This window comes from Petaurus breviceps, unplaced genomic scaffold (genome assembly GCF_028583685.1).
Source record: "Petaurus breviceps papuanus isolate PSGF00001 unplaced genomic scaffold, PetGlider_PUasm1.0 181, whole genome shotgun sequence".
Taxonomy (NCBI): Eukaryota; Metazoa; Chordata; class Mammalia; order Diprotodontia; family Petauridae; genus Petaurus; species Petaurus breviceps.
Genome location: NW_027185784.1, coordinates 13,864,332 through 13,889,457, shown reverse-complemented (window position 1 = coordinate 13,889,457; position 25,126 = coordinate 13,864,332). Strand labels below are relative to the sequence as shown.

At 38.8% G+C, this 25,126-nt stretch overlaps 1 protein-coding gene across 4 annotated transcripts in view; it reads right to left on the bottom strand.

Annotated features, from left to right (window-relative positions):
- The window catches only part of MKLN1 (muskelin 1), a 305,308-nt gene that overhangs the window by 222,135 nt on the left and 58,047 nt on the right, over window positions 1-25,126 (bottom strand). The window contains exon 1 of one of the 4 annotated variants that reach the window (XM_069087239.1): window positions 17,800-17,958. The exons of 2 other annotated variants lie outside the window; for them this stretch is intronic. In XM_069087239.1, coding sequence (XP_068943340.1) covers window positions 17,800-17,897 — 98 coding nt within the window. In that variant the 5' untranslated portion in view covers window positions 17,898-17,958. Of the gene's footprint in view, window positions 1-17,799; window positions 17,959-25,126 lie in introns of those variants that run through there. One more of the 4 variants, XM_069087240.1, reaches the window with a different exon arrangement.

Sequence of the window (25,126 nt, the reverse complement as noted above, 5' to 3'; positions counted from 1 at the left end):
GTCAGATGTAGGCACCGTGTCAAATTTTTTCTTGCTTTATCATAAGAGTTCAATCTGGGGGAAAGGGAGAATAATTCTAAAACATTTAGAAGCAAAATCTCAAAGAATAATACAGCTTGAGCATAAATTCAACTAGAATTCCTAGGATGAAATGAGACAAACATTTTTTTAAAAGTTAAACATTTTTATAAATGAGAGTACAAGAGAATAAAAAACTGGAAAAGAAATGAGAGTTGTGAAAGAGATGAAAAGAGAACTTGGGAAACGGAGTATAGATGATGTTAAAAAAATGCTAAGAAAACTTTAAAAAATAAAATAATGCCACTCTTCTAAATTTCTTTCTCTTCCTTCAAGGATCCACTCAGCTGCAAAACCCTCTGCAGAGCCTTCCCTAATCCCCAAATTCAAAGTTATCTCCATATCTTCAGATTTCTCACAATGGATCACCTGGATTTCTCTGCTTTAATTACTATAAGAGGCACAAAATCTCACCCAAGCAACAAAATTCCTGAAAATTAGGGAAATCAATGACTCCGATAAGACAATAAGAAATTTTTTAAGTTAAAAAAAAAAACCCTGATAAAACAGAAGAAAATATAAAGTATCTTGTAGCAAAAAACAACTGACTTGAAACACAGATCAAGGAAATAATTTAAGAATGACTTGATTGCCTGGAAGTAATGGCCAAAAAAAAAGAACTTAGACATTACATTTCAAGAAATAAGACAATTGCTCAGATCTCTTAAAACAAGAAGGCAAAGTAGAAAGATAAAGAATCCACTCATCACCTCCTGAAAGACATCTAAAAATGAAAGTCTTAGTACAAGTAGCCAGAAAGAAAGAATTTGAGGAACCAGAATCAAGATCACATACATTTTATCAACCAACTGGACTTGGAATAGATATTCCAGAAGGCAAAAGCTATATAATCAAGTGTAATTTACCTAGCAAAATTGAGGATAATCCTAAAGGGGAGATGTGGACCTTTAAAGAAAGAAAGAATGTCTACTAAGCATTCCCAATGAAAAGACTTGAGCTACAAAGAAACTCTGAAGTGCAAAGATAGGAGTCATAGGAACATAAAAATGTAAACATCAGTGAACAATTTATAAGGGAATAAAATGTTTACGTTGTAATATAGACAGATGGTGTCTCATTAGAACCCAGGAGTCATAAAGTCAATCTAATTAGACAGAGAACATGGGAAGAGTTATGTTATGTCTTCATGATCTTAAAAGAAAAATGGGAAGAAAGGTAAAGATGACTATACTAAAGAGGAAAAGGGACATGAAGGACAAGGGAAATTGCTCCACAAAATCAGAGCATTCGAATAGAAAACTATACAAAGGAGGGAAGGTTGGGGGGAGTGGGCAAAACTTGAACCTCACTATCATCTGAACTGATCAAAGGAAGGGAGAAAACACATACATATATTTAACAACAGGAAACAGAAGTGGGAAATAGAGGAGAATAAGAGGGGGATACAAATTAAGAGGATTAGTTCTAAGCAAAATTAACTTCAACTAAGGATGCACAAAAATAGTTATAGACAGTTTTTTCTCAGAGGCAAAGAATTGGAAACTGGAGGGTGGGAGAGATAGGGAGGGTGCCCATCAACTGGGTAATGGCTGAACATTTTTGTGGTATATGAATGCAATAAAATATTATTGTGCTATAAGAAATGATGAACAGTATAGTTTTCAGAGAAAATGGGGAAGACTCATATGAAATGATATAGAGTAAAATGAGCAGAACAGTAGAATAATTTATACAATTACAACAATATTACAAAGACAAACAACTTTGAAAGACTTAGATCAATGCAAAAGAACAACTATAATTCCAGAGGACTCATGGTTCATGAAACATTCTCCCTACCTCCTGACAAAGTGGAAGCAGATGCAGAGTACAAATTAAAACATATTTTGTTTGGATATGCTCAATTCAGGAATTTGTTTTGCTTGATATGGTCTTATTTTTCTTTATCAGAGGGAAGGCAGCAAATTTTTTGCTGACAGAAAAAATTTATAAAATTTTTGAAAGCAATATGACTGAATGTGCTTCATTATTTGGTTTAAGCCTTGTGTTTGTCCTGGGTCCTGGAAATTAGAAAGGCTTTTAAAATAACTATTATTCAATTAATTTGATCAATGTAGTTAAGCCAAGAAGATGAATTTCTTTTACATTTTTTTTAATATATCCCCAACCAAAAATAGGACATAACGGAGAACAGAACAACTTTTTTTCATCAAGAGCCATGTTCCTCTGAATGTAGATATTCACCATATACATGTAGCAGCAAGCACCATAGCATACTCAGGATGGCTGCTAGCACAGGTTCTTAGATCTGCTTTTCTAAAGGAAAGCACCTCAAAATGGTGTCTTACTTTAATCAAACATATATCATTTACCTAGTTCAGGGGAAAAAATCGGCACCCTGAACTCCAGAGAATACAAATAGAAGTTATGAGCATACAAAATACAGAGAAACAGACCAGCAGATAGGGCTTCCAGCTGTCTGACCATTACATCCATACCTAGTTAGTTACCAAAGAGGTATCAACACCTGGGTTTTCAAAGGGGGGGGGGGGGTAGGACACGCAGGGCTCCTCAGCTGCCCCCAATCTCATCTGGCCAAATCACACAACTCTTCCCAAAGTAAGCCCCAAAGCAAGCCCCAAAGAAAAACCTCAGATCAGGGTATATATAGCCTTCTCCTGGGACAGAAAATGTCACAACCCTCTTGACCCACTGCCCAATCACAAAGTAACAAGGTGTTCCTAAAAAACAAGTCTCCTGCTACAGGCTCCATGTGACCACATTCAGTCTATTAGGGGGCAGAGTATATTTTCAAATCAAGGAAGGTTCTCAGAGTCACTTAAGCCTATCAAGGGGTCAAGGGGCAGGGAAGATCTTCAGATTCCCATTACAATAAAATGTAAAAACAATAAGCAAAAGTCAGTTGCCTGATTTCAATTCTGTGCAAAGTTTTCACTATAAATCCATTCTTCTTTCTTTATGTGGTTGTTTAATGGATAGATATTATCATTCTTTATGAAATGGAGTGAGTATGCTTGGGGGGCAGTGGGATGGAATCTCAATTGCTGATGCTTTAGGTACCTAAATTACAGCTAATCAACCTTAAGGAAACAACTGTGGCTTTCACACACATGGAACAAAGTAAGGGAACTGGTCCAAAAATGGGTCAGTATGATTATGTTGGAGACCAACTTCACAAATGGCTAACCTGAGGATGGTAGAATGTTTCCTATCTAGTCATCCTCAAAATGGCTGATCATACAGGTTGGGGAGATTAATGAACAACTGTGCTGTCTCTTTTGGCAACCCACAACTGTTTTTTTCCAGAGAATCATAAAGGATTTTACTTTTTAAATTGTATTAGTGCTGTTTATTAAGTTTCTTTAATAATATATAGAAACAAGTAAAATTTTCATTCCTTTCTGAAAAACCAAGTAATTTAAAGAGAATGTTACACAAGTCAAATTTAACAATGGGAATAACAACAATACCATGTCAACAGAATTTCTGAGTAGAAAGAGACCTGAGCTGTACACTAGACCAACCCATTTGAGGAAAAAAAATCCCTTCTATCAAGTAGTCTATTCTTGAAGATCTCCCAAGAGAGAGAAAGCACTATGTCCTGAGACAAAATATTCCACTTTGGGATAGCTTTAATTATTAGGAAGTTTTTCTTGATTACATCAAGTTTAAATCTGTCTCTTTGTAACTTCTTTCCATTGGAACCTACAATTTTTAAGGGCTGGGAAAGCCCAATTTCTAATTTCTAACCCCCCCCCCCAAATGAAATTTACAAAATAGGCTGAAAATAGTAAAGAGTGATGTAATCCTCTTTCTGTTGTAGCTTTTTAAATGCCAGCACTCTTGGATCAATACTAACTTGTTGCAAAATTTGTTGCAAAAACCCCTTTGCAAAACTTCACATAGGGAATTCCAAGCTCCTTATTTCTGTGTAAAATACAAATAATTAGTATAATAAACTGTCTTCAACTCCATTCTTAAGAGCACCACACATATTAAATATATTAGCTTTTTAAAAAAAATAATCAACTTAATGCCCACATTCTGCATCCAAAGAAGAGGTAGAGATGCTTAAGCAATTTCTATTTTTCTCTAAGGATTCCAAAGGGCTTTGGAAACATCATACCTACGCATATATCACCATCACTGAAATTTACCACCTCTAGGGAAGGAAAATAGCAACAAAATAAACACACTAGTATGATGATGTGGGGATAGGAAACTCTCACTAGCCACAATCAAATCTATGTAGTTTATAGTATTTCTACAAAACAAAGATGTGCTAGAAGACAGAATATATTAAAATATATATAGTAGCACATTTTTTAATACCTCAGAAAAACAGATGTGTTAATCTTGCTAGGAATTAAAATTTCTGGTTCTATCAAATGAACAAATTTGAAAACTAAGTTTGAACAAGGGTAAACAAAATTTGCCTTAGCTTATCATATACCTTTCCACAAAAGTAGTACAAATAAATAATGAATATTGCTAAAACTTGGGAAGGGTTGCCACTGACATCACATTTCTATGAAAAAAACAAATTATTTTCAATCATTCTCAAATGCATCAAAAACACCAAATGCTCATAAACAATCGACACAGTAATTGTTCATCTGTCTCATTTATAGATTAAAAATTTTCAAAGGACTTCCATGTGGCAAAAATTGATTAATCTAGTCAGAGGATAGATATATCCTAGCACTCAAAAATAATAAAATTATATTTCTTTTAAAAATAGTCTATAAGTCAGATTTTCCATTAATATGGATTGGCTTCTTACAGTAACCATAAACCAATGAAATTTTACTCTATTTTCATTTGGGCTACCCATAAACTGTCATGGTCCAGTACAGGCTGCACTTTCACTAATCCCACCCCCTTAAATATAGCTTGTATAAAAGTCTCAATTCAGCTTATAATTGCTACTATTTTTCAGGATGTAACAAAGAGATTGCAGCCTATGGTTTGACCAATACAGCTATTTCTTAAAGGAGCCTATAACTGAAAAAAAAAATGTTAAGAACCTCTGTTCAAGGAAATCTCCTTCTGGATGCTCCAACAGTGCCTCAAACTTAACATGTCCCAAATAGATCCTAAAGCCTGCAACTGTCCTTGCTTCTAACTATACTACTACTTTCAGGGCACCATCATTCATCCATCTACTCTCCCCATGGTTCTAACTGTGGCTTTTTAATAAACTCCTCTCACTCATATCCCCTTGATTTGCCCAGCTTTAGTGCATCTAGCTTCATATCTTCCAAATCCTTTCTTATTATTCCCTTCTTCCTTCCCCAATACAGACGCTGTATTAGCAGCTGCTTGAACCATTATTAGAATTATAACACACATTCCCACAGTCCTTTTAAGGTTTACAAAACCTTTTGCTCACAGTAACTCTGTTACTATAAATTTTAGAAGTCTTTCCCTCATCTACTCTCTTCCCCTTCTACATCATCTTTCATGGCACTGCTAGATTAGTCTTCATTTATAAATTTGGTCACATTACCCTTCTGATGAAAAATCCTAAGTGAATATCTAATTCTGAGTAAAATTAAAATATTTGCCTAGATTTCAAGACCTCTACAGGTGGTATTATTAGCAAAAACCAAAAGCAGAAGGGCAGAAAAGTATGACTGGGCCTAAAACCTGAGAGGTATCTGGGAAAAGACGTGAACAAGTCTTGACACACAGCAAAAGTTAGCTTTTGTAGATCAAAGCAAATCCTTTTTGTCACAAATAGACACCTTAAGGGCTTGAGAAGAGCGTGATACCAGAAGACAAATGACTACCAGAAGTCCATGGCACTGGCCAATAGCAAACTAACTGACAATAAGAAATAAAAATTCTGAATAATCTAGAAAAATGTTAAGCTTTGCATGAGTGGATGAAAAGTAAAATAAACAAAGTGATAATATACACTGCTAAAACAAAACAGACAAAGGAGTCGCTAAAAAAGAAGCTGCAATCTTAAATGAAAAACTCCTAGCAGTCCAAGAGATAATGAAACATTTTGACAGGAGACCAGAAAGGTAAGATGTTGCATATTTTACCACACTAAATCACTATTTTGGCTGTTTTTATTTAACTGTTTTCCATTGTTGCCAAGGGAGGTGGGGAAGATTTATCAACTAAGCACCAATTTTTTTTTTTAGTCAACAAAGCTATTTTTTTCTAAATAAAGAGGGAGAGTATGAGACATCTGCCAGTAAGTGTGCCATTAAAGGATCACTGTTAAGAGCAGTTATGATCTTTAAAGACCATGTAGCCTAATCCCTTCACTTTACAGATGAGGAAACAAGACTAAGAAAGCTTAAGTGATTCACAGACTGAGACAAGAGTTAAGATCTAAACCCAGGTCCTATATGCTTGCAAAACTATTTTCACAGTACAACCCTCATTCATAAAAATAAATGCAGCAATGAATTCTCTGACCCAACTATCTTTGGATGACTGGTGCAAAGTGAAGCATTAGGCTAAATGTCCAGAGGAAGCAATAGAGGACAAGCAAAAGGAATAGGACTGCTAGGGGGCTCAAGCATCCCCAAAGGCATCTTGCTTTTATAGAAATGGCAGAAATTGAAGATCATCTAGTCAGGTATATCTCCATTTTTACAGATAAGAGGAATTCAGTAAAGGAGAACAAAAGATAATTATCAGAAATACAGACACACTGTAAATGTCCAACTCTAGCTGTAGCACTTAGATATAATAATTATGACCAGAGAACAGGATCTACTGGAAAGTGATAGCTATTTCATTTCACAGACTTCCTATTAATTTTTTTCTCTCAGCAAAGTCCCTATCACCATAGAACAAAGGTACACCAGATACAAAATCTCTGACTTCAAGAAACTTACACTCTCAAGTCCAAACAAACACAAAGGTGGAAAATAAAGTGTTTGATAAGCTTTTTTTTTTTTTAAGTTCATTCAGTAAGTGTGGAAGAAAAAGTCTAGAATGCACCAAGCTTTTCAGGTTTATTGATTCAAAAGAGAGTAACATTAAACAGCATTACATGTGAACAGGAAAGGGGGAAAAAATTACATATACAGTATTTAAAAGCAACGGTTTATTCTCAACCTTGCATTTTTTTTCAATTTGTCATTCTGATAAAACAAGTCCCTGCTAGTAAAAAAACAGGGATGAAAATTAAACTAGCATACATCTAACCATTTCACATAAACAATTATCTGCTTTCTTTTCTATTCACCAGTATTAATGCTATCTCTTCAAACTGCATTGAGGATGATGGAAGAGGGGAACACCTGCAAAGAATTTCAAGTGTTTTGGTAAAACACGGCACAAGGTTCTCAGCAGAGATAGTACAGTGAAAGGGAGCTGTGAGACCTTGGAGGAGGGATGAAAAGGCTTGGGTAAGCTGCTATGAGTAAAACAGAATGTAAAAGGCTTGTCTTGAGGCACTGAGGGACCTACTGAGATTATGTAAACAAAAACCTTAGAAAAACTGGTCTACTCTGTTCCCCAGACAAATAACTATTATTTTTACTTCCAAACTTCCCTAACTTGGAATACCCTTCCACAGATTTCTTTAGTTCCCTTCTGTTCCGAAAATCCTACTCTTCTTTCATACATCCACCCTATCTTCCACAAGGAATTTTTGATAACCTCACATGCTGCCTTAAGAGTATCATTTGTCCTATCTTGGGTTTTTCTCCTGACTCCTAAAACTAGGCTTTATGTCCTTGAGAACTCTGACAATGTCCCCAGAAACTCTGCACAGCACTGGACACACAAAGGCACTCCAACATGATATGATCCTATAATGATGACAGCTGGGAAGACACAGAACACTATGAAAGCCAAATATGACGACAGTCTTATAATGTAGCAATGCAAGATAAAATAGATTCTTCTCCCTCTTCATTTGGAAACAAAGCACTATGGAATCATCTAGCTAGCATTCTTATAAACATTCAGATATTTAACAAATGTCAAAGGAATTGAAGTTGTTGCTTTTTGTGGTAACAAAGAGCTAGAAACAAAGTAGAAACCCATCAACCAGGGAATAGGTGAACCATCAATAAGCATTCATTAAGAACCTACCATATAGCAGGAACTGTGCTGAGGATCTTTTTTAAAAGGGCAAAAACTTTCCCTGCACTCAAGGGGTTCATATTCAAAAGGATTTTGGAGAAAGCATGCCAACTATACACAAAGAGGATAAATTGAAGGTAACCTAAATGATGGTACAGCAAAGTTAATTTTTCAAGAAATGATGAACAGCTAGGTAGTGCAACAGTTGTAAAAGCACTGGATTTAGAGTCAAGAGGACCTGAATTTAAAATCTTATCTTAGACACTTTGGGTGACCCTAGGCAAGTAGCAAGTGCTATAGCCTCAGTATACTCATCTGCAAATGGAGATAATAACAGAGCCTACTTCACAGGGTTTTTGTGAGGATCAAATTAGGTGATATAAGTACAGCACTTTCTTAAAGTGCTCTCTAAATACTATACAAAGACTATGATGATGATGTTAAGTGAAAAGAATGCCAACATCACAAAAATAATACATTTGAAACTGAGCACCATAAAACTACAATGATCAAGTTGGACCCCAAAAGAAGATATATGAGAAGGCATCTCCCTCCTCCTTTCCAGAGCTAGATAATTATGGGTGTGGAATACTTCAGAGAGTAACAGACTTTTTCAAAATTTTTTCTTTCATTTTCTAGGAGGGAAAGAATACACTGAAAAGTATAAGTGATATAAGAACAAAAAATATTAATAAAACTATTTTTTTTTAAGTTGATGCTAGAAAACCTGAAGATGCTTACTCTGACCTTATACAACATGACTAACAGAAGCAATTATAATACCTTTTAAATCTCCTAGCAGTTCCTTTCGGTGCCTAGAATCCTAAATTGTTTTTTTAATGTATATATTTATAGGTGTGCACAGCATCAATAGACTATCTCCTTTTCCAAAAAAAAGGATGTAGACAACCTATACATAAGTATTCTGTACAAGAAGGGTCATGAGATCATGGATTTAGAGCTGGAAGTGACCTTAGAGATCATTTAATTTAACCATCTCATTTTTCTGATCAAGAAACTGAGACTTACAGAACTTATATAACTCACTGGTAGCAAGAACAGAGGTGGGAGTAGAGGGAGGTAAAACTGTGAGCAACCCAAAGTGTCATGGTATAAGGGAGCAATGGATTCTATTCTCAGATTCTAACTAAGGGACTGTACACAGGAGAATGTACCAGAAATGAAGGACCTTAGTAATCAGTCAATGATTCACAGTACAACCTTTGACTGATCATTTTCCTACTATAGGGAATTCACATCAACCCCTACACCAAGTAAGCAGGAATACTTTTTGTTGTCACATATCAAAAAGGTCTCCCACATCACATCTAGGCTCACAATCAGGGATGGGAAATACATTCTCAGCTCAAGTCCTCATTCAGTGAGGACTTCCAGACCAAGTAAATTACCAAAAATCAACTAAAGGGGTGGCTAGGTAGCGCAGTCAATAGAGCACTGGGCCTGGAATCAGTAAGACTTGAGTTCAAATCCGGACTCAGACACTTAACATTTACCAGGCATGTGACCTTGGGCAAGTCACTTAACCCCAATTGCCCTGCCCTCCCCCCTCCAAAAAGCAAAATAATTTTTTTTAAATAAAATAAAACTGTTTCAACAAAACATAAAAGGAAAACTCATGCCTAATAATGATGATGATAAATAATTGCTAAAATCCTTATAAACCAAAGGAAAATAATTTCCTCCACAGAACAGTGGAGAAGAGGAAAGTCCCAGGATAGGGCAAATCATCTTCTAAAAGCATTGAAAGAAAGTCTGCCTAATGGTGCTACTGAACACCTTGCCTGGCAATTAGTTCCTTGTTCCCCAGCTCATACACCCAGGGAAGAATGGAGAGAGAATTACCTTGAGTTGTTGATAAAAGAGCTCTCCAGGCCAGCCCTTGTTTCCCAGGCTCTGCCTCTACAACTGTAAATCAGAGATAACTCACTATCCTGGTTTGTCAGCTGCTTCCATTCCACCTCTACCACAGCTGTTTGTACATCTGACAAAGGCCTTTTGATATTGTCAGTAGTGAGAGCTTATGGAAAATTATGTCAAAATTTGGTTGCCTGGAGAAGTTCATCAGCATTATACATCAGTTTCATGATGGCATGCTTGCCTGGGTTCTGGATAATAGACAATGATCTCGTGCCTTCCCAGTTACCAATGGAGTGAAGCAAGGCTGTGTGCTTGCTCCCATGCTCTTTAGCATGGTGTTTTCAGCGATGTTATCCAATGCTTTCAATGAGGATGAACACTGAATCAAGGTCAACTACTGCACCAAGGGTAAATTCTTCATCTTGAAAAGACTACAAGCCAAGACCAAAATGGAGATGATGTTGGTGCATGATTTTGTTTGCAGATGACTGTGCACTCAATGAGGCCTCTGAACCTCAGATGCAACAAAGTATGGATTGACTCTCTGCTGCTTGTGCTAATTTTGGCCTAACACTACCAAGAAAACACAGGTGCTCCATCAGCCCACCACACCATCCATACATGAAACCACAGCAAACAGAGAAGTTCTGAATGCTGTAGATAAGTTATCTTACCTTAGTAGTGTACTTTCCAGGGATGTACACATTAACAATGAGGTTGATGCATGCACTGCCAGAGCTAACTCAGTGTTTAATAGGCTCTGAAGGAAAGTATGGGAGAGAAGAGGCATTAGACTGACTACCAAACTGAAGGTCTACAGAGCCATTGTGCTGACCTCATTATTGAATGCCTATGATACCTGGACAGTCTTCCAGTGCCATGCCAGGAAACTGAATCACTTCCATTTGAATTGTCTTAGGAAGATTCTGAAGATCACCTGGCAGGCTAAGATACCAGACCCCGAGGTCCTTTCTAGAACTAAACTGCCAAGCATTCAAACTCTGCTTCAGAGAGTGCAACTCTGATGGGTTGGCCACATTGTTCAAATGCAGAATGTACGATTACCAAAAAGACTATGTTATGGAGAAGTCACACAGGGCAAGAGCTCACATGGTGGTGAGAAGAAGTGATACAAGGACACTCTCAAGATCTCTCTTAAGAATTTTGGAATTGCTTGTGTGACAAGGGAGACACTGGCACAGGACTACTTAGCATAATGTGCCCACATCAGAGAAGATGCTGTGCTCTACAAGCAAAGCAGAATTGAAGTAGCTCAAAAGAAATGCAACACATGCAAATTTAGAGAATCCACCCCAAATGCTTACATGGACTAAAAATAGTGTGATTCCTGAAGTGTGCCTGAAGTGTGATTCCAATCTCATAGTGGTCTGATCAGCCACAGTGAGACACAGTGAAACTGTGCTCTAGCATAGTGGTGTCATTTTGGTCCTCTTCACGAATGAAGGACAACAACCAATCACAGCCCCTCAGTCTTTGATGCAAGGATGTATCTTTCTGCTGCTTCTACTTCAGGCAAATCTTCTTCTAGCTTAGACCTCTCTGCATGGGCAGAGTGGAGGGTAGTAGTTAAAAGCTCTTTTACATTCAAAATACCTAAGGTCTTAAGGATTATTACCTCTCTTAGAGTCAGGTCACCTAGGTCTAAAAGTTATTCAACACATTAAATTTTTAGAGGGTTTTTTCCCTCCTTTCTAGACCTCAAAACCCATCCAGATCTCCCAATCCTTTAGAAAGAAATTTTTTTAAACTTCACTTAATATTATCACCTTCAAACTATCCTCCTACATCCTTTTAACAGCCAAATTTCTAGAAAAAGCAGTCTACACTTATTGCTTGCATTTTCTCACTTCCTACTCACTACTCAATCCTGTGCAATCTGGCTTCTCTAGAATGTCAATGAACATGCTCTCCAAGGTCACCTACTGTCTATTACTAAATCTCACACCTTTTCTCAGTCCTCATCATTCCTAGTCTCTGTGTCATCTGATACTGTTGACCACTGTCAGAAGAAGCTAGGTGACAGTGGATTAAATGGACTTGGATTAAGAGTTCGGTTTAAATCTGGTCTCACACATTTACTAACTGTGTTTACTAACTGAACAAGTCACTTAACTTCTGCTTCCATTTCCTCAACTGTAAAATGGAAGTATAAAGTACATATTGGGGTTGTAACGCCCTTCACAAACCTTAAAAGTGCTACAGAAATGCTAGCTAGTTTTGACCATCCTCTCTTGTCTCAGATATCCTTGTCTCCCCGGTTCTAGATCAGTGATGTCAAACTCAAATAGAAATAGTGGTCACTAAAACAATATGTGGGCCACATATTGACTTAAAAACCCACATATCAATATTATCTATGTTTTGTTATCTTTATTTTGTTAAATATTTCTCAGTTACATTTTAATCTAGTTCTCTGGACACACTTGAGTCTTGCAGGCAACACGCTGCCAGAATATGTTTGATATATCTAGTCTAACTAACCCTGTTCTACTGTGGTTTTTCTTCCCACCTGTCAGACTGATCCTTCTCAAGTCTTCTTTGGAGGTTCATCATTTATGTTCTGCTCCCTATATATATGCCCCAAGGCTTCAAGAATTTTCATTTCAGATTCTTAGTCATGAAGAAGAAATCAAGAGAATAAGAGCTCATTAAAAAAAAAAATTACTTCCCCTAGTATTTAAGTAATTCAGTTACCAACAGAATTCCAAATTGTACAGAAAGAGCCCCAGTAACTAAGTTTTCATATTTTCTCACTGTAATCAAAATGTCAAGTTAAAATATGTCTAAATAACTGTCCCTGTTATGAGCCACTACAATGTTCTTTGTCTATACCCTGCATTTGACATTTATGATATATTGCCTTGTATTGTGAATTGCACTGTGGATGGTGAGGTTCTCCAGATGCTCCTTCTTGAGAATGACACTATGTTGATTGCATCAAGCCCAACAACATTACAGTCACTTGGAAGAGATCTTTAAACAATCATTCAAAGAACTTGGCCTGTCCATCCACATATGAAAGACTAAATGAATGAAAAATATCTATTACTCAGATTTCAACAAAGAACTGGATAAAGCTCGTCCAACAATATGTATATTTGGAATGGACAATATGAACAGCGAGTTAAGAAGGAGAGTGAACTGGACTGTTTTGGAGAAATGGCATAGCACTTCTACTGATCTCAAGTTTCCCATGAGGGCAAAAGCCCATCTATTATTTTAATAACATTCTGCTAGCTTTGGTGCACAGATATGAGACCTGGAACAAACACTGCTGCCAATAAAGAACTAAAGATGACCATCACAAAGAAGGGAATAAAAAAGGCACATGGCAGATATGAGCAAAGTGCAAAATATAACCAACGAGGAACATCAAAGAACATGATTTAGTAGAAGGTGTCATCAGGAATGGTATGACAGAAAGAGAAGAGGGGCTGGTCACAACAGGAGATAACAGACAGAAGGTAAGAGCATTCCTGGTCTCCTCTTGAGGTCAAAAAGAAATCCTCCTTGGGTGAACACCCCTTGTTGTGTAGAACATTTGGTAGGACATGAGTAAGAGTAGCACAAGATGAGTAGACATGAATGGATTGCACCTATGTACCAGGTACTATGCTATTTTACAAATATTTCATCTGTTCTTCCCAACAACCCTTGGAGGTAGCTGATATTATTATCTCCATTTTACAAATGAGGAAACCGAGGCAGACAGAATGGTTAAGTGACTTGTCCAGAGTCACACAGCTAGTGGCATCTGAGGCTGGATTTGAATTTGTCTTCCTCACTCCAAGTGCTGTGCTCTATCCACTGCACAATCTAGCTCTCTCAACCACAGAGCACTTAAGAGTATTATGAATTATCTTTTGAGTTTACTCTGTTTCTCCAATTAAAGAGGTGAAAAATTCTAGGAAACAAAAAATATATGCGACATTTTTTATTCCTCTTTACAGAGCAGAAAATCACTTTATTAGTTTAAGAACATTAAAAAAAATATGTACAATTTCTTTGTTCATAAAATTATCAAGTCTGGTATAATTAGAGATCTGAGAGCTAAGAGAACCAGAACCAGAACCACCACCATCAGCACTACCTTGCCCCAGGAAAAAAAGAAAAAGAAAAAATTAGAGAGGAAAAGATTCAGGTTCCCTCTTTATCAGCCCACCCCACTCCCACCCAAGCAAACAATTTGGGCAGAGAAGAAATAAAAAAACACACTTTTAAGGGAAAACTAGTTCTCTATTTTTTAAATTTTGTTTCTTGAAGAGTCTGTATGTCAATGTATATCAATGACTCCAATTAAACTAGACTACAAGCTCCTTAATGGTCTTCAACTTCTTGGAATTTCTGACACCTTTCCAGCCCCACACCTTCAGTCTCTTCCCACCTCTCTTTGCTGACTTAGGGAAATGATCACCAAATGTCTGGTAGAAAGATCCTGTATTGAAAATAATGTATGTGTAAGTTGAATATGATTGCCACCACTGCTGCATTCCTCCAGTGGGAAGAGAGCTTTTTCAGATTACGGAACAGACTCAGTCTCCCAATATAAACATTACTGGACTCAACCACATCATGTCCGTGTTTTTATACAAGTCAGTAATGACCCATAACAATAAAGTCCAACAACAACCGTGTCCCAGCTCCCAATCTCAAGTACTATACTACTAGACTATGGTACCTCAAAATACAGCCATAGGTTCAGGTAAACAGACCTATTTAAGTCCATACCTTTTATTGCCAGTTCGATAGGGTACTATCCCTTCTTCTACAAAAGCCGTATTTATAATCTTACTTCCAAAGAGAGGAGCAAACCTTTACTCTTATCACCAAATCAAACCACAAAGCTCCCATTTAAAATTCCTGTAATGCCACTAAGTCAGCTTCCCTGATCTCACACCTTTGATGAATGAGAAAGTCAAAGAAAGTAGAAGCAATGTACCAATTATCTTGTCCCCACTCCAGCTGAGGGCTAGATTGCTTTTCTGACTTCAACATCAAACTGGAATTTGAGTACCAAATATTTTAAAGAACAGATAGAAAGAAAGGGAGAACATTCCAAAAAGCATGAAGTACAACACAAATTAATGTTTCAGTTTGGTTGGTGCTGGAGGACAGTAATGTAACAATGAAAAGAAGGATGGTGAAAGACTGTGGAAGGCATTCCAGGTTAAAAAGTTTGAAACAGACTCAGTACACATTAGGGAGAAAAACAAAGATTTTTTTAAAACTGAGCTATGCAACTAGATAAAGTCATGCAGGGATATAAAGGATAGAGTAGGGGTCAAAAGACTCATTGGGAAGCTACTGCAAAAATCTAGGCAAATAAATGGAAATGACCACCATGCTAATACAGAGGTGGCAGAGGACAACCCCTGCCCTCAAGCAACTGCAACTCATAAACAATAAAGTACACAAAAGAGAATTTGAGGACAGAGAAAACAAAGCACTTATGACTAGGGAGTTTAGGAATGGTTTCCCATAGAAAACCTTGAAAGAAGCTAGAGATTCTAAATATCAGGGGAGAAGACAATTTCCAGCATGGAAATTTCCAGCACAATACTCTTCAAAGGCATGGGCAGGAAGTCTTGGCAGCTGTGCCAAGTTAGGTGAATAACAAGTAGATCAATTTGGCTGAAATGTAAAGTATATGATATAAAATACACCTGTAAAGCTAGGCTAGTCATCTTATTTTGTATTTTATCCTAGAGGCACTAGGGAGCCGCTGAAGAATCTTGAGCAAGTGACTGATAGACCAGTACTTACAAAGAATAATCAGGCAGCTACTAAAGAAAGGATTGGAGTCAGGACTGGTACAGGGGAGACCAAATGAGATTTTACTGTAAGAGTGCAGGGGTGAGGCAAGGAGAGCCAAACTATGGTGGTGGTCACATATGCAAAGGGAAAGCTAATAGAGACTTCCCAAGACACATGCCTCAAAGACTCACTAAGTGTGACCATGGTAATTGAATGGTACACTCAACCTCCCTTTGAGGGAAAGTTTCTGAGGTGGAATCAACTATCTTAGATTTAAAAGATACAGGAGAAAAAAAGTCAAAGGTAACAAGTAAAGTATTCAACATAAAAGACTAGTTGAATGATGGTACCACTGGCAAAAACAGCAAAGTCAGAAGGAGAAAGGTTTTTGGGGGCAGCTGTCAACATAATGCAAAAATCTAATCTGACCATAGGTCATTTGGCACCATTTATTTAACTGGATCCTGCGACAGGCAAAAGATTTCTAGTCAAACTGTGGTCTGAGAGCAATGGACTGGGAGTCAAAAGGACTGAGTTGTCCTAGTAGCAGCTTCATGATGCACTTTTAGTGACCACACTGGAGTTGTAAATTTTCTAAGTATTATGAAACTATGGGGTTGGAGAGGAGGGTGAAAGATTTGGATAGGAAGTTTTTTTAAATGTTATCTATAGGGGCGGCTAGGTGATGCAGTGAATAGAGCACTGGCCCTGGAGTCAGGAGGACCTTGAGTCCAAATTCGGCCTCAGACAGTTAACACAAAAACTAGCCGTGTAACTTTGGGTAAGTCACTTAACCCCAGTTGCCCACCAAAAAAACAAAAAAACACTGTTATCTATATATCATACTTGTTTAAAGTTCCAAGTCAAATTAGGAAGACAATAGCTTACATATATACATTAGCCTGATCTTCACAACAACCCTGCAACCCTAAGAGGTAAAATAAAATGTGGACATTATTCCGACTTTACAGATGAGGAAATAGAGGCTCAGTGATTGCCCACTGAACTCAAAGGTCTTTTGACTCCACACGTTGCATTACGTGATAACCTGGGTTTGCTTATAAAACAATGGCGTCTAGCACAATGAAGACCCACGGGAGAACTCTAAAAGAAAAAATAGGTCTGAAAATAAAAACTTTTGCGAGATGGGAGGGGGGTACTGGGAGAGGGGAAAGACTTTCTTCATTTTTTCTGAGCCTTCACGCGTCCAAAACTAACGGAGTCCATTCCTTCCCCTGTGTCTGGAGAATGAGCAAGCTTCCCCAGGCCCGTCACGGAGGTAACTGAGCGCCGGTTCTGGGAATGGGGGGAGGCCAAGCCCCCTTTTCTACCGCCCAGGGTGACGCTCCTCCCGGGCACAGGCGCTTACCAGCGTGTGGAGGCTGCCCGGTTCTACCCTGGCGGGTCTACGACCGCACGGCCGAGGCCGGAGCCCGACGGACCCCAGCCCGGTCCTGGCTCCTCCCCCTCCTGGGATCTGGGAGAACTCGAACTCGCTCCGCTCTTCGGCTCCCAAGTTTCCCCCCTCCCGGGGCCCCAACTTCACAGACCCTCGCCACGCTCCCCCAGCTCCTCTCCCAGAACTACTCGCCCCCCACCCGGGGGTTTCTCCGAGGCTTCGCGGTCCCCGACCCCGCCGAGACATCTTCTTGCGCCCGCCCCAGCTCCGGCTCCTCCCGGGCCGCACGCCGTGCCCCCCGCCAGCCCTGCCCGAGCTCGGTGGTGGCCGCCCTAACTCCTGCGCCCAGGCCAGACCAGACGAGGAGCGCCAGAGCGGGAAGGAGAGGCCGGGCCCGGCCGGGGGGTAAAGAAGGCCGCGCCTCCCTCCCCGCCTTCCCCCCCCCCCACACACACACACACACACACACACACACACATACACACACACACACACACACACACACAGAGGCGGTGGCAGCAGCAGCCGAAGCAGCAGCAGGCCCGGGCCTCTGTCCGCCGCCCGCCCCTCGCCCGTCTCGCCGCCCCCGGCGGCGGGGCGCAGCCCCCCCGGGCCGTCCCCGCACTCACTCGGGGAGGTAGGTGGAGGAGAAGGAGCTCCATTTGTGCAGTGCGTAAGGCAGCAGCCGGCTCTCGGGCGCCGCAGCGCCAGCCCCGCCAGCCGCCATCTTGTCAGCTCCCAACCCGCCGCCGCGGCCGCCGACGCTGGCAGCGCCGAGGGGACGGGAGGGCAGGGGCGGGGCCTGCGCTTAAAGGGTCCGCGTCCCCATCCGGCGCGGCGGGCGCGTACCCGCGGCTAGGTGCCTGCCTGCGCTGGGCATCCGCGTTCGTGCCGGCGCTCTCCAGAGCATCCCTCCCTCTAGTGCACCTGGAGCCGCTGAGCTCCGGGGAGGCGAGGCGGAGACACGCCGTCCTCTCCTCTACCCAAGGGTATCTCGAACAAAGATTCTTGCGTTTCGTTAAGTTTAATACCTGGGGAAAAGAGGCATTGGAGACGGGGAGGGAGGGGACTGCTGGCAGGGGGAGGGCACAGGTGCAGAGGAATGAGGAAAGAGACTAGTGCCTGAGAAATTATAAAGGAGGAAAAAATGAGGGCCTTCCCATATCATTGTCGCCTTTTTTCTTTATTTTTTTTCTTCTCTCCTTCCCGTCCCCCTTCTTCAAATTTCTGCCCATGTGCCCAGAATTGAAAAACAGAAGAGGAAGGGGGCATGGACGGGAGGAGTCCAGGGTGAGAAGGGCTGGACCACCGGTGCTGGTGGAGGGAGGTCCCACCGCCAGGAGATCAGGGGTCGGGTGATAGTGGAGCAAAGGATGCTCTTTCTGCAGCGTCGTGCAAGCACGTGGTGGGCATTTGAATGAACACTGGCTGAATTGGATTAATTCTGTGGGATTGTTCTGCTTTTTAGTTACTTCACAGGATGGCCAAGAAAACCCTTACGAGGTCATGATACTACTTGTCCCCTTCAGCATCACATCCGACAAAGGTGGCTAGCTACCTCGGACTTATAAAAATAGAATTTTAGCTAGAACTTTACCCCAAAAGAAACCCCCCCCCCCACTCCCCCATCAGTCAGCTTAGAAAACCAGCCTTCACAAAGGCCAGGGCCGTCGAGTACCCCTTAAGACTCTAGTTGGAGCATACGTCTTCTTTCTGCTCATCTGAAGAATACTCCTTAGGCTACAAAGATTTGTTGGCCAGATGTTCGTTTCCATTGGAGTTGTTAAAACACTTGCCACTTTTCCTGGCAGCCGGCCTGTAATCCCTGTTACCAGAGGAGGCTGAGGATGGGAAAATGAGGTAGCCTGAGTTTTGTGGTTCTGTGCTGCATGCAGTTAGGCTAAAGTCGGTGGGGTGTCCAAAACGAAGTCTGGCATTAATATGGTGAACCAGATGCTCTAAGGAGGGGCCAACTAGCTATCCCGGGTCAGAAAAACCTAGGAGGCTGAAGCTTTCTTACCGATCAATAGGGAGGATTTAGGGTCAGGAATAGCCTCTGCATTTCCCGTTTTGGCAAGATAAAGAGAACTAGACTCAAAACAAAAACTTGGCTTTCTTTGATTGTCCAGCTTGTTTTTGGCTCCAAAAAGCTGTCACTATTATCATTTGGACTTTTCAGAGGAGGAAACTGAGGTACAGATAATTATTCACCCATGATTTCCTAATGAATGACTTAGTGTCAATATACTTTTTTCCCCACAGAATCACATAATTGGACAAGTCATTTAACTTCTAGATATCAGTTTTCTAATCTATACATGAGAAGGATGGACTAGATTATCTCTAAAATTCCTTCTTGCTATAAACCTATGTTCCAAAAGATCAAAAACCTCTTATTTTATAGATAGAAAAATGTTATGGGAGGGATGATTCCTTAGAGTAGAAAGGATTTCAGTCTAGTTGGCTTAAGCAACTTACCTAAATTTCAGCAACTGCCCTGTACCAAAGGGCAGTATAGAATATAGGTCTTCTGATACCCACTCCAATATTGTTTTTATTACCCCATGTTAGATTGCTTTTACAGCCATCTTATACTAGCCCACATTTCTTCAGATCTTATCCCCATGTCCCCATTTCCTGGGGCAGAAAACTTAAAGCATTAAGAAACCTTGTCTCCACTAAGATAGTCCCATGCTTCAAGAAATGGTTAGAACAATCACAAATATATTTAACATTTAAATATGTACATGATTCATTTGTGTATTGTGACAATAACATGCAATCTACTCCAGGAAGTTTGTCTTTTAAAATGTTATTAATTACACATTGAAACAGTGAGATGATATCTAGACTGCAATGGTGAACTAGGCTATTATCCTCCATCTCAGCCCAGAGATCCTGAAAGAGCAATTGAAGGAGAATAGTAGAGGATGATACAGAAAAGTTTAGTATCACATATGGAGGGTGGGTAACATGTGGTAACTTCAATCAGAGATGACTGAGTAGTATGTTTTCCATATATAACTTTTAACTACAAAAAGTCAAAGAAAATGTGGGTCCAATATGTAGTAACCACAGTTGAATTAGCAAGATAACAAACACTAAGGGAAGAAAATGCCTCATGAAATTACGTGAGAGAATTGAAACACATGAAGCTACTATTAGCCAGCTCCAGTGCAATCAACCTCACAAGCTTGTGACTTGGGGTCTATCTCTGGAGGCCTTCCCAGTCCCTGAAAAGTGGGGGTTTGATCTGAAACACCCTCCAACATGCACACTCCATCACAAGAAAGAAACTAATTCTGCCAAGCCACTTGAAAGAATGTGAGTCCACAGGGGGAAGGAAGATTTTGAACTATTTTCTTAAATGAGTTAAGAAAGTTTACTTTGGGCAGGGAGCAAATCCCCCACATTCCCCAAACAGAAGAAGATGAGGACATTATGTGCCATAGCAATAGAAGGGCAAAGGGACAAGAATGAGGAGGGAAGCCAGAGACAAGTTACTAAAAATACAATTTTTTTTAAAGGCTGAAAGACAAAAAGAAAAAGGCTAGTTACAGGCCTAGTTACTAAGCAGATAAACCAACAGTAAAAGAAAGAAAAATGCATATAAACAACAACAAAAAATAGGACTGTTATTATGCTATAAAGGGGAATAAATGAAAAATCCCCAATGGAAAAAAAAATATTCTGAAATTCCCAGAGATCCTGGAATAAAATAAATGAATTCCAAGAGAAAAGATATTAGTCAGTCATTAAGCATTTGTTAAATGTCTACTATGTGCCAGTCACTGTGCTAAGCACTGGGGTTGCAAAGAAATGTGAAAGACAGTCCCTAATCTTAAGGAGCTCACAGTCTAGTGCAAACAACTAAACACAAAAAAGATGTATAAATGATAAATTGGAGATAATCACCAGAGGGAAGGCACTAGTATTAAGGGGGATCAGGAGAGGCTTTTGTAGAAGGTAAGATTTTAGCTGGTACTTGAAGGAAGCTAGGAAGCAGCAATATAGGAAGGATATGAAGAATCCTCTTTGAGAAACAGCAAGACCAGTGTCACTAAAAAACAGAGTACATAGTGGAGACTGGAATGGTAGGAGGGGGTGTCCAAGTTATTTTAGGAGAGAAATTCAGTTGGAAAATTAGAGATCTCAACAGAATTTCAGAAAAAAAATGGCATAATGGACAACTTTGAACACATTATAGAATGCATTCAGCACCCAAGTTGGCAAGGGGTAGGTAGATCTGGAGATAGAATCATCTGGTCTGAGAAGCAGTGATCATGATAACAGCCAGAGATAGGATTAAGCCTCATACCTTGGGTTTCAGGGTGAATCAATTTCATCACTATCTGCTTGCTTCTTTATTAAATATCATTTCTAGGAGTAGGACACAGTAGAAGGCACCATTAAAAGCAAAACAAAAAATAAGGTAAATGAATATATACATTCATACATACATATGTACAAGAATGAGTGATAAGGACAGGGTAAGATACATAAAGGCAATTCTAGAAATAGGAGAGAAGAAAATCAAATTTGTGACTCTAGAAGTTCTATTTCTAATGAAGAAAATAGAATAAAGAAATAACAAGGAAATGTCTTGGTATGGGCAATGAGTGGGAGAATAGAATGTATAATAAAGTACTGAAATGAAGAAATGAGAAAAAAGGAAATGAAAATTTCTTAGAAAGAGGTACAATAAAAGAATGTTAATCTAAGAAGTGGGAAGAGGAAAGGAAGATTATGAACCACATACTTATCTGAGGAGTGAAAGAAACATTTGAAAATGCTTTTTTGAAAGAGAAATTAACATCTTAAGTAAATTCAAGTAATTTAGGATATCAAGTAAATGGGAGTCTGGATGATGACCCTATGGGAATAGACTAGAATTATAGCAGTATAAGTAAGTCTAGTCAAAGGTACAAAGAACTGACTTAAAAGAGAAAGGAACAAAAATCCATACAAATGAAATAAATGAAAAACACAAACCTAACAATCATCACCTTAAATGTAAATGGATTAAACAATCCAATAAAAAAGAGGATAACAGGATAAGAAAACAAAATCCACCAATTTTTGGCATACAAAAAATAAATCCAAAAAATGAAGATTGTATCATTCAAGTGAGGCTCAAACAGCATTTAATATTTAACATGATTTCAAAAAAAGCAGAGGTTACAGTCATGCTCTTGTACAAAGCAAAGATTAAAATTCTCAATATTGAGATAGATAAATAGGAAAACTATATAATGCTAAAAGGTACCCTTCAAAATGAAATATCAAAATTGAACACATGCACTTAGTGGAAGGACATCTAAATTCATAAAGGAAAGTTAACTGAATTGCAAAAAGATGTAGATGGAAATAATAACTATAGGAAACTTTAAAGTTCTCTTAGAGCTGAATAAATTAACACAGATAAAGGAAGAAAAAGATATAAACGAAACAAAATGTTAGGAATGTTAGATTTTGAAAACATGTGTTCTTTTAAATGGAAATATTAAAGACTATGCATATTATTCAGTACCTGATATACATTTGTAAAAATAGACCATATGATAGAACACAGAGAAAGTAAACAATGGTTAAAAAAAAAGTCAAAACATTAGATACAGAATCTATATGCCATAATACAATAAAAATAATAATTCACACAGAGAATAGAAATAAAACATAAGACCAAATTAGTGACTTAATAATGATATCCTGTATAATGAGTAGATCAGAGAATAAATCAAAGAAGCAATTAGAACTTAAGTTAAAAAGAACAATAATGATCAGAGCTTTTAACAAATTTTGGAAGGTATAGATAAAACATTACTCAGAGGAAAAAAATTCTACTATGAAAATGTACATTTAAAAAGTTAAATAGAGAATTAATGAGCTGAACTAGCAATTTTTAAAAGTAGGGAAACATCACATTAACAAGGCTCATAAAAGTTCAAAGGAGGAAGTCTTGGGAATTAGAAATAAATTAAAAACACAATAGAAATTATAAAATTAAATTCTGATTCTTCAAAAAGTAACACAATTGATAAACCTTTGGTTAATCAGATAAAAGAGAAGAAAGAAAATCAAATTGCTAAAATAAAAAATTAAGATGAATTTACAACAAATGGAAGAAATAAAAATTATCATCAGAATTTACTATCCATAATTACATGCTAACAAATTTAAAATTAATACTTCAAGGCAAAATGAAATTAAATAGAGCTTATTCTTTAATATTTAATCCATATCCCTTCATTGTCTCAATGAGAAAGTATGAGAGACTTTATCAAAAGCTTCAGTAAAAGCTAGATGAAGTATATCTCCACACCATTTCTCTCATCTACTAGTTTAGTAATCATGGAAAAAATGGAAATTAGTTTAGTCAACTATGTCCTATTGTTGATAAAGCCATATTGGCTCTTTGTAATATCTTCCTTTTCTAAAAGTTTGCCAACACTAATCCACCTTTCTATTGGGGGGAAAAAAATCCCAAAGAGTGAGTAAATGCATTGAGACAATTAATAATTTCAGTTAAGTTGCAAGATAACAATTTTCTTAAAAATCCCACAAAAATCATCAACATTTCTATATACCAAAAACAAAACCCAGGAGAAAATTTTAGAAAGAGAGTTCTCATGTAAAATAACTACAAAATGCATAAAATTTCTGTGAATTAATCTACAAAAATTAATCTACATCCTATAAATATAATTACAAAGCAGTCTTGACAGAGAACAAGGAAGACAAATAATTGAAAGAATATTCATTGCTCATGGTTGGTCTGCAGTTGTATAATAAAAATGTTTCCTAAACTGATTTACATACTTAATGCCATGTCAATCAACTGCCAAAGTGTACCTTTATAGAGGTAGATAAAATAATAACAAAATTCATTTGAAGGAATAAGAGGTTCAGAATGTCCGGAGAAATAATAATTTTAAAAAATAGCAATGAAGCACTTTCAGAGCTCAAACTTTATTAAAAATCAATAGTCATGGGGGGCAGAGTCAAGATGGTAGAGTCGAAAGAGGACCACCACTGGGCTCTGGCTCCTGCCATCTCCAATTCACATAAAAGGTGACTCTGAACAAACTTTGGAGCTACAGAACCCACAAAATGACACAGAGGACACTGAGAACAGCCTGAGAGGCCTACAGGGAGCAGCCAGCACAGTAGCGCTCTGGGAGCCAACCCCAGCCCTCCTCGAGCTGGAGGTTTTTAGCCCCAGGGCAGGCCTGACCACCCACTGGCTGGAGGGACTTCAGATCACCAGCAGCTATGGCAGTTTCCAGAATCATCAACCATAGATGCTAAGGACAAAGTGAGAGGTCAGTGCAGTGTGGACTTTGGGAACTGGTAGTTTGGGAGTATGTCAGCCTTTATCCCCTGGAGGGAGAAGCCGCTGAGGTGCCATGGCCATGCTGCCCACGTGGCAGCTTCAGCTCCTGGACTGCAGACTGTAGGGGGACCAAGCAACCAGTCTGAGGGGTAATCGCTCTTTCTTTAACCTGCTTGGATCTGGATTGTGGTCTAGGGTGGAGGTCCTGGGGTATGTGACCAGCTTGCCAGAGTGTGTGGAAGCTTTAGAGAGGGCACCCAGCTAATACCTTTGGCAGCTGAGAAAACACCAGCATTTGGTATGAAGCTCCCCTGTCTGGTAGCAGAGTCCTACTGTGGCAAAAAGCCCAAAACTCAAGTAATTGAATGACAACATGAGTAAACGAGGGAAGCAAAGCAAATAGAGGAATCCAATATTAGACTCCTATTTTGGGGACAAAAAGGAGCAAAGCATGAACAGGAGGAAGACAGTGAAGTCAGAACCTCTGCACCAAAAGCTTCTAAGAAAAATACAAGCTGGTTACAGGCCATAGAGGAGCTTAAAAGGGATTTTGAAAAAGAAATAAGAGAAGTGGAGGAAAAATTGGGAAGAGAAATAAGAATGATGCAAGAAAATTATGAGAG